Source organism: Daucus carota, chromosome 6 (assembly GCF_001625215.2).
Source record: "Daucus carota subsp. sativus chromosome 6, DH1 v3.0, whole genome shotgun sequence".
NCBI classification, from domain to species: domain Eukaryota; kingdom Viridiplantae; phylum Streptophyta; class Magnoliopsida; order Apiales; family Apiaceae; genus Daucus; species Daucus carota.
Genome location: NC_030386.2, coordinates 5,410,525 through 5,425,175, shown reverse-complemented (window position 1 = coordinate 5,425,175; position 14,651 = coordinate 5,410,525). Strand labels below are relative to the sequence as shown.

At 39.7% G+C, this 14,651-nt stretch overlaps 1 protein-coding gene across 1 annotated transcript; it reads right to left on the bottom strand.

The window, feature by feature from the left end:
• Positions 1–186: 186 nt before the first annotated feature.
• LOC108225548 (uncharacterized) lies at positions 187–3,923 on the bottom strand. The gene is made up of 5 exons (XM_017400441.2): positions 3,610–3,923; positions 3,421–3,532; positions 3,198–3,271; positions 2,639–3,118; positions 187–625 (listed from the first exon to the last, which is right to left on the bottom strand). The coding sequence occupies exons 1-5, from the start codon at positions 3,778–3,780 to the stop codon at positions 512–514; spliced, it is 951 nt and encodes a 316-aa protein (XP_017255930.1). The 5' UTR covers positions 3,781–3,923; the 3' UTR covers positions 187–511.
• Between the last annotated feature and the right edge of the window lie 10,728 nt (positions 3,924–14,651).

Genomic DNA, 14,651 nt, shown 5'->3' with positions numbered 1-14,651 from the left:
AAGTATCATTTGAAATTCTGGATTCAATCAAATTGGATTATCTAAAATCTAGGACATTCAAACACTAATATAAATTTGAGAATCTGAGATGACGATTCAAATCATGTCATTTAAAATGGAACATTTGAAATAAAATACATCTTTCCGAACAAAAAAAATGTCAACGTTAAGTAGTCAGAGACGATGGAAACGAGATAACAAAAATATCACAACCCTACTAAGTCTTGGCATCCCCTAGATTCCTCAGTTCAATTAAAGATATACAAGCAACTAAGCAAGGGAATACTATCCTAAGCCCAATAGAAAATGGGCACAATCTTGTGCTAGATCTCCATCGCTAACCTGCCTCATATGAAGCATAATACCCTTATGCTAATTCTATTGGTGACCTGCCTCAAAATGAAACATGATTGTCTGGTCATATATAAACAAGGGAGCCATTCTATTCTAATCAATTTACATTAAAAAAAAAAAAATTCACATTCACCATATAGAAGCTGCTGGTCATGTGTCATGTACCAGGAGAACATTTTACTTTAGGAGCTTTGAATCTGGATGTCATTAATCTGGGAAGATCCGGGATGGAGGAGTTCTCACCAATTTTTCTCTTAGAACTTCTAGATCCCTACAGTATTATCAAGTTAAAATTAGCAAGCTTACAAAAATCCACAATCAAGAATTTATTCAGAAACGAGAGCTACAGAGACAACAATTTGGCGAATTCTAACTTTTAATAATAATTAAGTACTCAAAAGTCAAATCACCAAAGACTTGGAATATTATAGACTTTTGCCAAAAATTATACTCTTCCCATCCCACTTTTTCTGTACCATAATCCACATCTTTAGCAATCAGACTACAGTAATTATCAATTACAAAAAAATATTAATTTTTTAGGTTTCCCCTTAATTAGTAGCATTATAATTACAATATGCATCATATTAGTTATATGATGATACATCTATACTACTATACTACCTGGAGTATACTATAATAAGCTAACATGAGTATAATTTGGTCATATATTTTTGGTCTTATTTAAAAAAAACAAAAATTCAATATTAAAAAACTGTCCCTTTAACCAAAAGTCTACAACATGTGGAGTTCTCCATCATTATCCTATTGAATATAATTTATAATTAACTCAATAAAAACGTAAAACTAGTATCAATAACATATATTAAATAAAAAAAATACTTTAAAGATATATAACTTATAAAGACAAATTGAAAGTCAAATAAAAAAAGTGTCAATCTTCTTCACACTAATGTCTTTTACTCCAAAACAAACGGTGATTTGTGAAATAACTGATACAATAGAAATAATTCTTTTTTCTTAATAATATACAAGCACGGGTTAAGGCTAGTAAGGTACTGTATACTAATATGTTCAATTTACCTTATAATGTGGCCACAGTTTTACTGACAAATAAAATAAGAATCGTGGGTTTGTATTGCACAAGACAGAACTCCATAATATGTGATAGTGTACTAACTACTAAAGAAAGATAATAGGGAACTTTATTAAAGAAAAGTATCAAGGCTTTTCCACCTGCAAACATCTCAGAAGCGAGATCAGAAGCCGGACATAGAAACCTAACCTTATTTAAATAAAATGCAGCAGCTACACTAGACAACAAAAGATTCAAGAATCCTCCTACGCCTAGAGCAACTCTCAAGTAAATAGAGAACAACAAAGTCTCGAAAATGCACGGGGTGAGAAACACAAATAAACCATTCAAGAATCCTCCTACGCCTAGAGCAACTCTCAAGTAAATAGAGAACAACAAACTCTTGAAAATGCACGGGGTGAGAAACACAAATAAACCAAAAGGCATCTCTTTTATGACATTTTACAAGATTGTTCAGCAAAATTAGCTACAAACATACAGGTTTACTGTCACCTTACATTCATATACTAATACGTTACACTTAAACAAGAAAAACCTCATTCATATCACATTACATATGTAAGTTATATACTACATCTATCTAAATCAGCTCATAGATATTAACATCTCCATACACTAAGCAACATAAATGCACTAAATGATAATAGATGTGTTCTAGAAGGCATCTCTGTTTTCTATATGCTTAGAAGTTGCAGAAAGATAGGACTCGAATCTAAAATCTATACTATATTGTTATAACCTAATTCAAGATCTTCTGCTCTTTGTAGTGTTAGTTAACTACAAAAGGAATCATAACAGTTTGGCACTTTCAAAAACAAATATATGAGAATCATTGATCTAATGCTAAAGAAAATTTTATATATTACTATTTAAAAGTATTACCAAAGGTCTAATGTCTGAATACCGTCTGACAACTTATTAAAATATTTAATGCCAGTAGCTTTGAATATACAGAGGTCTGAGTTAAAATCCCATCAACCACCATATTATTCTATTTCATTTCAATATAAATTCAACACACTCATAGTTTGCTATATTTAAATAAAAAACTATAACTATGAGAATACGATAACTAATTTCTTTTATTTGATTTTCTACAATCTAATTATTTACATAAGGTTGAACTTATATTATAAAATATTAGGATTATCCTAAAACTATATATACTACGCAGATTAGGATTCTACTTGTTAAAAGTATGAAAGAATTCAAGTGTTTTATGATCACCTCTTTCGCGAATCGAGAAGAATTAAGCTCTTTCTTCTCTGTTACATTCCTGTTGCGGGTAATACGATTCTTCCCTGTTTTTGCCATACAGCTACGTAACACAGGTGTCACAGGATCACTTTTGGACTTCTTTATTGACTCCAATTCCCTGGAAAGTAGGGAAATTTCTTCAGACTTTGTCAGAGAGTCAGCTTCCAACTTAATCATCTTATTCTTCAAGGTTGCAATCATATCATCCTTTTCTTTGTTTGATGCCTGTAATTCTTCCATACCAGCCAAAAGATTTCTGATCTTCCCATCAGCTTCTTTAAATTCTTCTTCTTTTTTCTTTAACTTATCAGTTAAACGAGTCTCCAGCGTCTTATATTGATTCCACACGAAATCCCTCTCTTTTAAAAGAGCAGACACCTCAGACGTTTTCTTGGAATTTAGCTTCTCAATATCCTGTTTCAGTTTCTTGACTTCCTTTTCCAGTGGTTCCTGCACAATAACACAACTATGAGAAAGAAACGCGTAAACACAATATAAAGTGAATGATATGACAAGAAAAAGAAGTTACTTTGAGCTCAGCACATTTCGGAGACAGTAAGTCAATCCATTTCTTAAGATCTTCCAGATCACTCTCAGTAGTTTCTGCAAATTCATTCATGTAATATAATCAAATATAAGAAACTAAACCAACAGCATAAGAAAAACAAAGAGAGAGGGAGAGAGGGGGAGAGAGGGGGAGAGAGGGGGAGAGAGGGAGAGAGAGAGAGGGAGAGAGAGAGAGAGGGCAGCACCTGATACAAGTTTGTGCGTCAAAGAGTGGGTTTGCTTCACAGACAGAAACAACCGGGCTTTGGCGGACTCTACAACCCGCTCCATCTCCCGGACTTTATTAAGCCTCCGGATCTGAAATTACATAAAAACAAGTGGAAATCAGAACCCTAAAAATCAAGAAGAAGAAGAAAGAGTGAACGAGAAATTACCTGAGAGCGTTGTTGTTTGATGCGATTAGCATCAGAAATCCGGCTTTGATTTAGCAATTGAATCCTGTCTTGAAGAATCTCAAGCTCAGATTGTTGCTTACGAATCAATGATACAAGCCCATTATAGATTACATTCCATTTTTTGCGGTTCGAATCTTTCATTGCTGCCATCGAGAGAGAGAGAGATGTATATATGCGTTGTATGTAAATTGATGTTTTCAGATAGACGGAGAAGAAGAGCGTTTAGGTATTTCAAAATTGGTTGCAACGGTCGGAATCAAAAGGATCCGGGTGAGTCCGATTTTATATCTTTGGTGGTGCAGAGCCCACTCATGTGGCTTTTTAATATATTTGTATTTGTATTTATATATAATTATTAAAATTATTAGAATATGGTAAAAGGTTATGCGAAATTTGTATATAAGTATTAATCATATGTAATATTTTAATTAAGAATAAAATGCGTTGAAGTAATAAAATTTTTGTAAACTTCCTACGATTTCGGTTCAATACATATTATGTATAATAATCTGTTAAGAGTTTTTAATAAATTAAAGATACTCTGAAATCAATTAATATTTTATTTTCATCGTTATATATATAAAAAATTTTAATTTTTTTGACAATTTTAAATACAAATATACTATGCATATTTATTTTCTGAATATTTATTACATATGATTATTGAATGAATTATATTTCAAAATATAAAAAAATTAAAATTTAATTTATTTTTAAATAGGTGGTCATGCCTGATCCCCGAATACAATGCTAATCCCCGACCCGAACCCCGGACGGGGATTATTTTGATCCCCGAATTCAACGCTAATCCCCGACCCGAACCCCGGACGGGGATTATTTTCCTCCCCGATCCCCGCCTCGAACGGGGAACGGGGAACCCCGCAGGGATTTGGGGAATTTTATTTTTTAATTAAAAATAATAACTCTACAATATATAATATATATTTTAAATAAAAACAAACTACTAACTCCTAATATACTATATTTTCAATATATTTTCATAAAAATCATATTAAAATTGATTTTTAATATATATAAATGATAATTTTTAAATTATAAAATATATTATATTACAATATACTTATAATCGATCAAATAGAAATAAAAATATATTTTTTTAATTTTAATAATATAATAAAAGCTATCTATTTTTAATAATATATTTAGTATAACGTATATAAATATATTATTATTTATATATATACACAACACAATCGGGGTCGGGATCGGGGCAAGGAGACAACATTCTCCGACCCCGACCCGATCCCCGAAATTTTTATAAAATCTTCCCCGTTCCCCGCCCCGTCTCCGAATTTTTTTTCGAATTCCCGAAAAATTACAAATAAATGTAATTTCATTTCTTGTTTTTTTTTTTTCTTTCACTGCAAGAGCAACTACGAGACATTGTTGCCTCTCGTACAACCAGACTTGTCAAAGGAAAGAACAAGCCAAACACAAAGGGAAGGAGAAATTGTAGGTTCAAAATTGGGGGTGGACGAATGTGATTGCAGAGAAGAAAGTATTATTAGAGTTGGACGGTGATATGGTGTAACCCGAGTCTTGCCTACCCGGGTTCATACATGGGCCCCGACACCAGTAAGACCGACTACCACACAGGGCAATCGAGGCAATCCCCAATCTTACCCGGGTGCACAACCACGGCAGGACTTCTTACCCGGGTATATCGAAGCTTACAACTTACCCGGGCACACCCGTACCAGCCGACACTTGCTGTACAAGGCACAGACTGACACGATAAAGACAAACATAACGGTCAACTACTGGCGATAGAGACAAGCCAGAGAACATTCCAAAATACTACTTCTACGCTGACACCTGGACACGTGTAGGGGATCAAACCCCTACACGTGTAGGACCAGGATCCAGGTACGCACCCCTGAACCCTAATCCTTGGCCTATAAATAGACCAAGGATAAAGAGTTTAGGGGTTAACTTAACTTCACTCTTTACACTCATATCCTCACACACACTTACACTCAGCATACATTAAAACACTCTCAGTCACCAGCCACCAGCAACCACCACACATACACCTTCACCCACCACATATAGATAACACACTTTCTCTAGTCTTTATCCTTCCGAAACCTACGCTTACTCTCACGCCGGAGGCGCTTTGGGGCAAACCCCCCCCCCCCCCCCCGCCGGCGTTGTTTTGTAGGCTCCCATCCAGCAGCTGCACCACGGAACCACCAGTCACGGCGGAGGAAGGACCGGGATCGGAGATTGGCGTTATCATTTGGCGCTAGAAGGAGGGGAAGGTGTCCTCTGTCCTGTGGTCACGGTGCCACTGGACTCATCTTCTTCAACAAACCCCCGAAACGGGGGTCCGAATCACACCAGTAAGCTTTCATAAAACACCCAGCTCCTCAAAACCTTCAGCCATGGCTTTTCTTGATATGTGCATGATAGAAAACCTCACCTGACCAAAACCCTAAATTTGTCTGTAGTAGAGCATGTTAGCAAACCCTGTCTGAGCAAAACCCTAATCTTGTCTGTAGCACATAAAATCTTTTGTCTCACACCTGCACACATTTTGTCACTTAACTATTTGTGGTATTTCTGAAAATAGTAAGTTGACTACTCGTGCACACTATTTTTGTCATCCTGTCACTATCTATTGATAAGTGGTATTTATACACACTTATAGGCCTTCATTTCCACTTAAATTGGTTGGTTGTACTTAAGTGTTTAGTGTCTTTTGATGTGTTTTTAGTGTTTTTCTGTGCAGGTCACGAGTTGAGGTGATGAAGTGATTTTCTATCATTTTAGGTTGTTTTTGGTGCATTATTTGCAAGAATGGAGAATTGTGGATTCATCACGACTTGGGATTTTGTGGGTACATCTTCTACAAACCCTCACGAGAGCACACTCGTCCACTAGAGCTATCTAGGGGTTTAAAGGGCTTGTTGCATGTGCTAAATGCAACCGTGATCACCTACGGAAGTGGTACTAGAGCGAGGAAGGGCATGCACGCGAGAACGAGCTAAAAAATGAAGAAACGGGCTGCCAGTGGCAGACAGTAGCGCCCCCGCGCTAAATCTTAGCGCGCCCGCGCTAGCTACTGTCCCACTAGCGCCCCCGCGCTAAATCTTAGCGCGCCCGCGCTACATTGAAGCCAACTAGCGCGCCTGCGCTAGTTTAGCGCGGCCGCGCCCAGCAGAGTTGTTCCGGGCTGATTTTTGGAGCTTTTCTGATGGATTTTAGCAGCGGTCAAGGCCCGGTTGACTTGGTCAATGCACTTTATAATTTCTCGTGTGTAAAACCCTAGCCTCCAAGCAGTTTTAGTAGAGAGAACAATATCATAGTTTAGTTTAATCATTCAAGCACATTATCAGTTTGTATTGGATCGTTCTTCGCGAGGAAGTGACAGTTTCGAGCGAGATCGTGAACATCAAATCTGTAACGTTGTGTTATTTATTATTAATTCAAGCATTTTTATTCCGTTTAATTCTTGTCTTTTATTTATCATGCTTTCATTGGAACCCATGATGTCGATTAGTTCGATTATGAACTAACCGCCTTCATGGGATTCTAATGGATTTATCGATGTAGTCTAGTAACGAATATTAATTACTTGATCTTGCGACGTACGTTGATTTCTTTGCATGAGCCGTGCTTATTCTTCTTAGGAGCGTAGCTAACTTTTAAGTTGTTTGTTAATTCTTTCTGAAGCGAGAGTGGATGATTGAATTTAGAACTTTGCCATGTAAACATAGGATTATGTGAATGAAGCATAATTTGTGGTAGACTTGAACTATTTTTATCACCCTGTGTAATCACGATAGATGACTTGCTTTTAAACCTCTCTGCTTACACTACCGCTATAGAGATATAGGGTCTGAGCTTTGTTGGTGTCCATGAAATTTCTGTCTTAATTGCGGATTTTGATTGGTATGATATGTGTGCAACGAGAGTTGGCATGTATTACTTTCGTGTTGTCTGATTAGGATCAACAGTCACATGTTAATCAGTAATTTCAATTCTAGATGAATTCGATAATGAAGTTAGAATCCCATGTGTTTTCCTATTCTGAATTTGATTAGTAAATTTAGCTATTAGTATAAAAGAACACATCCTTGTTAATTGTCTTAGCAGTGAAAATTACTCATACATTGTTGCATAGGTGCGTATTCTTAATTCACCAGTCTCTGTGGGAACGAACAAATATATTACTTGTGATCACGTGCGCTTGCGTGTAGATTTTTGCGAACAAGTTTTTGGCGCCGCTGCCGGGGACTCGGTGTTAATTAATTAGTTTATGTACTTGTCATCAGTGTGCATTAAAATTCACTGACTAGGATTCTATTCTCTTCTCACTTTTCTTCTTTTCTTTATTTCAGGTACTTGAGTCGCGTTTATGCTCACACGTTCTAGAGCTCGTAAGGAAGCAATTGATTCATCTTCTTCTTCTTCTTCTGATTCTGAAATAATGGAGTGTGCAAGGACAACAGTTGATGAGGCGTCACAGGAACTTTCTCGTTTGAATATCAATGATAATCAGGCTGACACGATTGAGCCAGCGATATCAACCAGGGGTATTCGAATTAAGCCATCAATCATTCTTAGGCTGCAGGATACTATTCAATTTGGGGGGTCTGTTCTTGAGGACCCAAACCTGCATCTAAGGAATTTCGAGGAATTCATTATTGCATTGGATTTCAATATCGGACCTAAGGATCTGGTGAAGCTGAGACTCTTTCCGTTCACGCTACGTGATGTAGCACGATCATGGTTTTTATCTCTCTCGGCAAGCACTACTAATAGCTGGAACCAGTTGGAGAAAATATTCTGTACCAGGTTTTATCCTCTAATTAAAGTATCAGCTATCAGAAACACCGAAAGTAAATTCTCTCAATTCTCGGGAGAATATCTTTGTTTAGCTTGGGACCGGTTCAAAAAGATTCTCGCAAATCTCAATGAAGATGGCATGCCTCCTGGAATGGCAATTCATTATTTCTACAGGGGTCTTAATGATCAATGTAGAGCAGAGTTAGACGTGGCAGCTGGAGGAAACTTGTGGAGCAAAAGCTTCGAGGATGCTTACGAACTGATAGAGAACCTGGCTGCTGCTGAGCACAGAGACCTAAAGTGGAAAATTCCAAAAGAGGAAGAATCAGAGAATGATGAAGCGGTCGAAGTCACTCAGGAAATTCAGATGACTAACTGGCACAGAATTAGAGCTCACTCAAACTCAATTCCTAATGCATGTGGAGACACTTGTCCTCTACTCTCTAGCAGTGCGAGTAGCCAATCTGTAATTCAATCACCTGCTGATTCAACATTGAATGAAGTACAGTACCGAAGGATAATCCGGCGTATTGATGCGGTGGAAGAACGAATTGGTCGCTTTGCTGATATATTAACGGACTCTCTTGTTGAAGCATTCTTGGCATTAGATGTTAATGTTACTTGGGATTCGTTTGGTTATGGAACGAGGTATCCTCCACAGGATACTTCATCAGAATCGGATTAATTCTGGACTTCACGTCGAGCTAACGACGTTAAACAAGCGCTTCGTGGGAGGCAACCCACGCATTGGAACCACATTGTACCATTGTAGACCTCAAAAACACAAAAATCGAGAAAAATCAGCCCCCGGTGTCAGACACTAGCGCGCCCGCGCTAGTGTCCAGCGCGCCCGCGCTAAGTTGCACAGCGCGCCCGCGCTACACTTAGCGCGGCCGCGCTACTGACTGTCGGGGTTGGCGATTTTTCTCCCAAAAATATTTTCTTTTCGTTTTTAAAAGCCCACAATCCTAATTTTGCATGCCTAGCCCGAAATACATCCCATAAAACCCTAACTCAGCTCTCCAATCCTTATATAAACACAAAACCCATCTCCAATTCCCATTATAATTCTCTAAACCCTAATTATATATACACATCCATACACACAACTACCTCCAATTCTCTCAAACCCACTACACACAAATCTCTTGCAACTCTAAATCTCTATCAATGGCGCCCAAAAGAGCCCGAAGATCACAAGGACCAAGCACCCAAGCCCCTACATCTAGCGATTCTTCCTCGATGGGTGAGGTTGAGTTCACTTCCGATGGTGCACGAACCGAATTTCAACGGCTTATGAATAAGTCGATAGTTAAGGAGAGAGGATTCTTACCCACGGCGGAAGATGGTGAGCTCTTGAACATGATTCAAGAACGGGGTTGGGAGTCTTTTTGCGAGGCTCCGGAGGCGGTTCCCTTGGCTATTATTCGAGAGTTTTATGCTAATGCCAAGGAGAATCGCGATGGATTCACGGTGGTGCGGGGAATCCGTGTTGATTATAGTGCGGAGGCGATCCGTAGAGTTATTGGGGGGCGTGCCAAGCGCCGTAATGAAGAAGATTGGGTTGTGGAGAGGATCGGGCGTGCCAAACGCCGGTTTGATGATGATCCGATAGATTTTGAGCGGTTGGTGTATGACATGTGTGTGCCGGACACGACTTGGAAGATGACTGCACCTCCTTTGCCGGCACATGTTTCTTTTCCTGCAGCCGCGTTGAACCGGTATGCGAAGGCGTGGAACGCCTTCATCTGTGCTAACATCATGCCATCTTCACATGGGCATGAGGTGACAGTGGATAGAGCTATTCTGCTCTTTGGGATTGTCTCGGGCAAGTATATTGATCTGGGACATGTTATTCATCAGGGGATTCTGAGGTTCTTACAGGGAGGAACCACTGGTGCCATTCCATATGGCACAATTGTTACGAAGCTCTGTCGATCGAGTGGTGTGCGTTGGCCAACCAACGAGCAATTACAGTTGCCGGCAACACCTATTGATCATTCGGCGATCAGTCGGATGACGGAGTGGGATGGAGGAGTTCCCCACCCTCGAGGCCTAGGATACATATATGATGAGATGCCAGGGGGACGTCCAGCATTTGTGAGGAGGGAGCAGACTAGAGCTTCTGGAGCTGGTACTTCTCAGACGGAGAGGAGCTCCGAACCGATGGGAGATGTTCATTATCGCCGACTAGCGAGACGGATGGACACCATGCATGACATCCACCAGAGGTTTGCGTTTGACTTGACACAGGCTCTAGGTAGTGCTTTCCAGGCACAGGGGGTCACAGTTCAGTGGCCAGTATTCGGAGCAGGGATGCAGTACCCTCCACCTGATTCACCTCCAGCAGAGGAGGGGGAGGACTCGGACTCCGAGTAGGTATGTGGGTGCTCTAGCCTTTTTATCACTTTCAATGGGGACATTGAAAATTTTAAGTTTGGGGGTGGTAATCTAAGGAAGAGCATATATTATATTTTATTGCATGTGTTAGTTAGTTCATGTAGTTCACGTTTACTTTATTTTTCTCATGTTTTCTATATTTTCTCATTTTTTTATTTATTGTCGTAGTTAGTATCACGAGCATTTGCATGAATTATGAAGTTAAGCCAAGTTAATTGCCTATGATGAGTTATGTGCGTAGTTCTTGATTAGTAGTTTCAATTGCAATGCTAGGTTAGTACTTGGAAATTACTTGTGTTGGAAATTGTAATTCACATATGTTCTTGAGATAGGATTTAGACGAAATTCCATGAATTCTAGGATTGAATTGAACACCCTTCAGCTTAAGTCTGTAAATCTTAAGTTTGGGGGAACTGAGGAGTAGATATGCCTTTCTAGAAAAAAAAAAAGAAAAAAAAAAGAAAAAAAAATAGTAGTAAATAAATTCACTAAAAAAATAAGTGGTAGAATTAACTAGGTTGAGCTTATTAGTACTCGAGTAATTAAGTCTGAGGGGACTTTGTGCCTAACAACCTAAAGCCCTTCGTGGTTTGGGATTGTTGACCCAACGCTCGCTACATGGGTACTAGTGCATAAATCTTTAGGGATCTCAACCATTGCACGGTTAAATAAACCACTAGAATAAAGTGAATAATTGGTGTGTGAAGTCTTGTGGTGTTCGTAACGCATTTACACTGCGAAGCGCTCTGACCTTAGACCGAGCAATTAATCACCAATAAAAAGAGACAAAAAGAAAAAAAAAATATAGTGAATAAAATAGAAGGGTGTGGACATTCTTTGGGACCTTGGCTTTAGTTGGACTTGAGTGACGGGGTGTTAGTTTAAAACTTTTACGATTCTTGATTGGGATTCTGTGGGAGTAGTAGTTTTTGTCTTGTCTCAATAAAAGAGCATGCTTGCACACATTGGCACTCCACACTTGTAAATAGAAGAGTAATTGACTTAGTAGCGAGAGAGATGAAATTCGAGAACATTAGCACAATCTGAGGTATTATAATTGGCAAGGCAATTACTTCATAGTTTACTCATTCATCACGTAGTTGCATTCATGCATTGCATTGTATTATTGTATAGTGTCGTTGACGCTTGAGGACAAGCATCAGTTTAAGTTTGGGGGTGTGATAAGTGGTATTTATACACACTTATAGGCCTTCATTTCCACTTAAATTGGTTGGTTGTACTTAAGTGTTTAGTGTCTTTTGATGTGTTTTTAGTGTTTTTCTGTGCAGGTCACGAGTTGAGGTGATGAAGTGATTTTCTATCATTTTAGGTTGTTTTTGGTGCATTATTTGCAAGAATGGAGAATTGTGGATTCATCACGACTTGGGATTTTGTGGGTACATCTTCTACAAACCCTCACGAGAGCACACTCGTCCACTAGAGCTATCTAGGGGTTTAAAGGGCTTGTTGCATGTGCTAAATGCAACCGTGATCACCTACGGAAGTGGTACTAGAGCGAGGAAGGGCATGCACGCGAGAACGAGCTAAAAAATGAAGAAACGGGCTGCCAGTGGCAGACAGTAGCGCCCCCGCGCTAAATCTTAGCGCGCCCGCGCTAGCTACTGTCCCACTAGCGCCCCCGCGCTAAATCTTAGCGCGCCCGCGCTACATTGAAGCCAACTAGCGCGCCTGCGCTAGTTTAGCGCGGCCGCGCCCAGCAGAGTTGTTCCGGGCTGATTTTTGGAGCTTTTCTGATGGATTTTAGCAGCGGTCAAGGCCCGGTTGACTTGGTCAATGCACTTTATAATTTCTCGTGTGTAAAACCCTAGCCTCCAAGCAGTTTTAGTAGAGAGAACAATATCATAGTTTAGTTTAATCATTCAAGCACATTATCAGTTTGTATTGGATCGTTCTTCGCGAGGAAGTGACAGTTTCGAGCGAGATCGTGAACATCAAATCTGTAACGTTGTGTTCTTTATTATTAATTCAAGCATTTTTATTCCGTTTAATTCTTGTCTTTTATTTATCATGCTTTCATTGGAACCCATGATGTCGATTAGTTCGATTATGAACTAACCGCCTTCATGGGATTCTAATGGATTTATCGATGTAGTCTAGTAACGAATATTAATTACTTGATCTTGCGACGTACGTTGATTTCTTTGCATGAGCCGTGCTTATTCTTCTTAGGAGCGTAGCTAACTTCTAAGTTGTTTGTTAATTCTTTCTGAAGCGAGAGTGGATGATTGAATTTAGAACTTTGCCATGTAAACATAGGATTATGTGAATGAAGCATAATTTGTGGTAGACTTGAACTATTTTTATCACCCTGTGTAATCACGATAGATGACTTGCTTTTAAACCTCTCTGCTTACACTACCGCTATAGAGATATAGGGTCTGAGCTTTGTTGGTGTCCATGAAATTTCTGTCTTAATTGCGGATTTTGATTGGTATGATATGTGTGCAACGAGAGTTGGCATGTATTACTTTCGTGTTGTCTGATTAGGATCAACAGTCACATGTTAATCAGTAATTTCAATTCTAGATGAATTCGATAATGAAGTTAGAATCCCATGTGTTTTCCTATTCTGAATTTGATTAGTAAATTTAGCTATTAGTATAAAAGAACACATCCTTGTTAATTGTCTTAGCAGTGAAAATTACTCATACATTGTTGCATATGTGCGTATTCTTAATTCACCAGTCTCTGTGGGAACGAACAAATATATTACTTGTGATCACGTGCGCTTGCGTGTAGATTTTTGCGAACATCTATACTATTTGTGGGCACTACCACCAAAACAGCAACCATATACCCTGGGTGAGTTCTTGAAACCATGGCAAAAAGAACACGCTCCCACCTGGGTCTTCCCTAGAACCCGGACAACCCTCAGACAGACCAGGATAACCCGAACCAGGATCATGCCTCAGGACCCCTTTTCACCCATGTGAACCCGGACGAGAACCAAGCAATCAACCCCAATGATGCCCGGGTCACGATCGAAGCGAACCAGTACAAGTACACCGACGTCCCGGTCACCACCCTCCACCTATCCCAACTCACCAATGTAGAGTTGGCCGAAGCCATCCGGCAGTACCATGACCGCCGGGAAAGCAACCGCAGACTTGAGGACATCGGTGAATCCGAGGACTCCGGGAACAGCCGTCAATCCCGGGGTTCCGTATTCGACCGGATCGGAGACAAAGCAAAGAAAAAGAAACAAAAGGAAAGTGAGGAAACCCGGTTGAAAATTTTGGCTGAAAGGAAAGAACAGATCCGAAAAGAGGAAGAGGAAAAACTTGAGCAAAAAATCGCCTTCCGGATCCAACTCGAGGAGGAGAAGTTAACAAAAGGATCCCGGTCCAAGCGATACCGGAAGGAGACAACACCCGAACTCATCTCTGATGAAGAGGATGAGAGACCGGGGCAAACCAACTTGAGAGACATGATCAATGAACTCAACCGGAAAATCGGGAATGATGCCGGGCTTGAAATTGGGGGAACCCTGACTCCCTTCAGCCACTCCTTGGAATCCATACCCCGACAAAAGGGTATGAAACACTACAACTTTGAATCTTTCAATGGACTGGGAGACCCGGAGGAACACCTGCACTACTTTGAACAGATAGCCCAGATCTACTACTACAATGATCTGACCAAATGCCGCTTCTTCGCATCCACATTTAAAGGGGGGGCCCAGAGATGGTTTAGCCGGATCCCCTCCCGAAGCATTGGGTCCTGGAAAGATTTCAGGGAAGCCTTCCTCAGAAGGTTCCGAGCAAACAAGACACACGAACTCCATATGC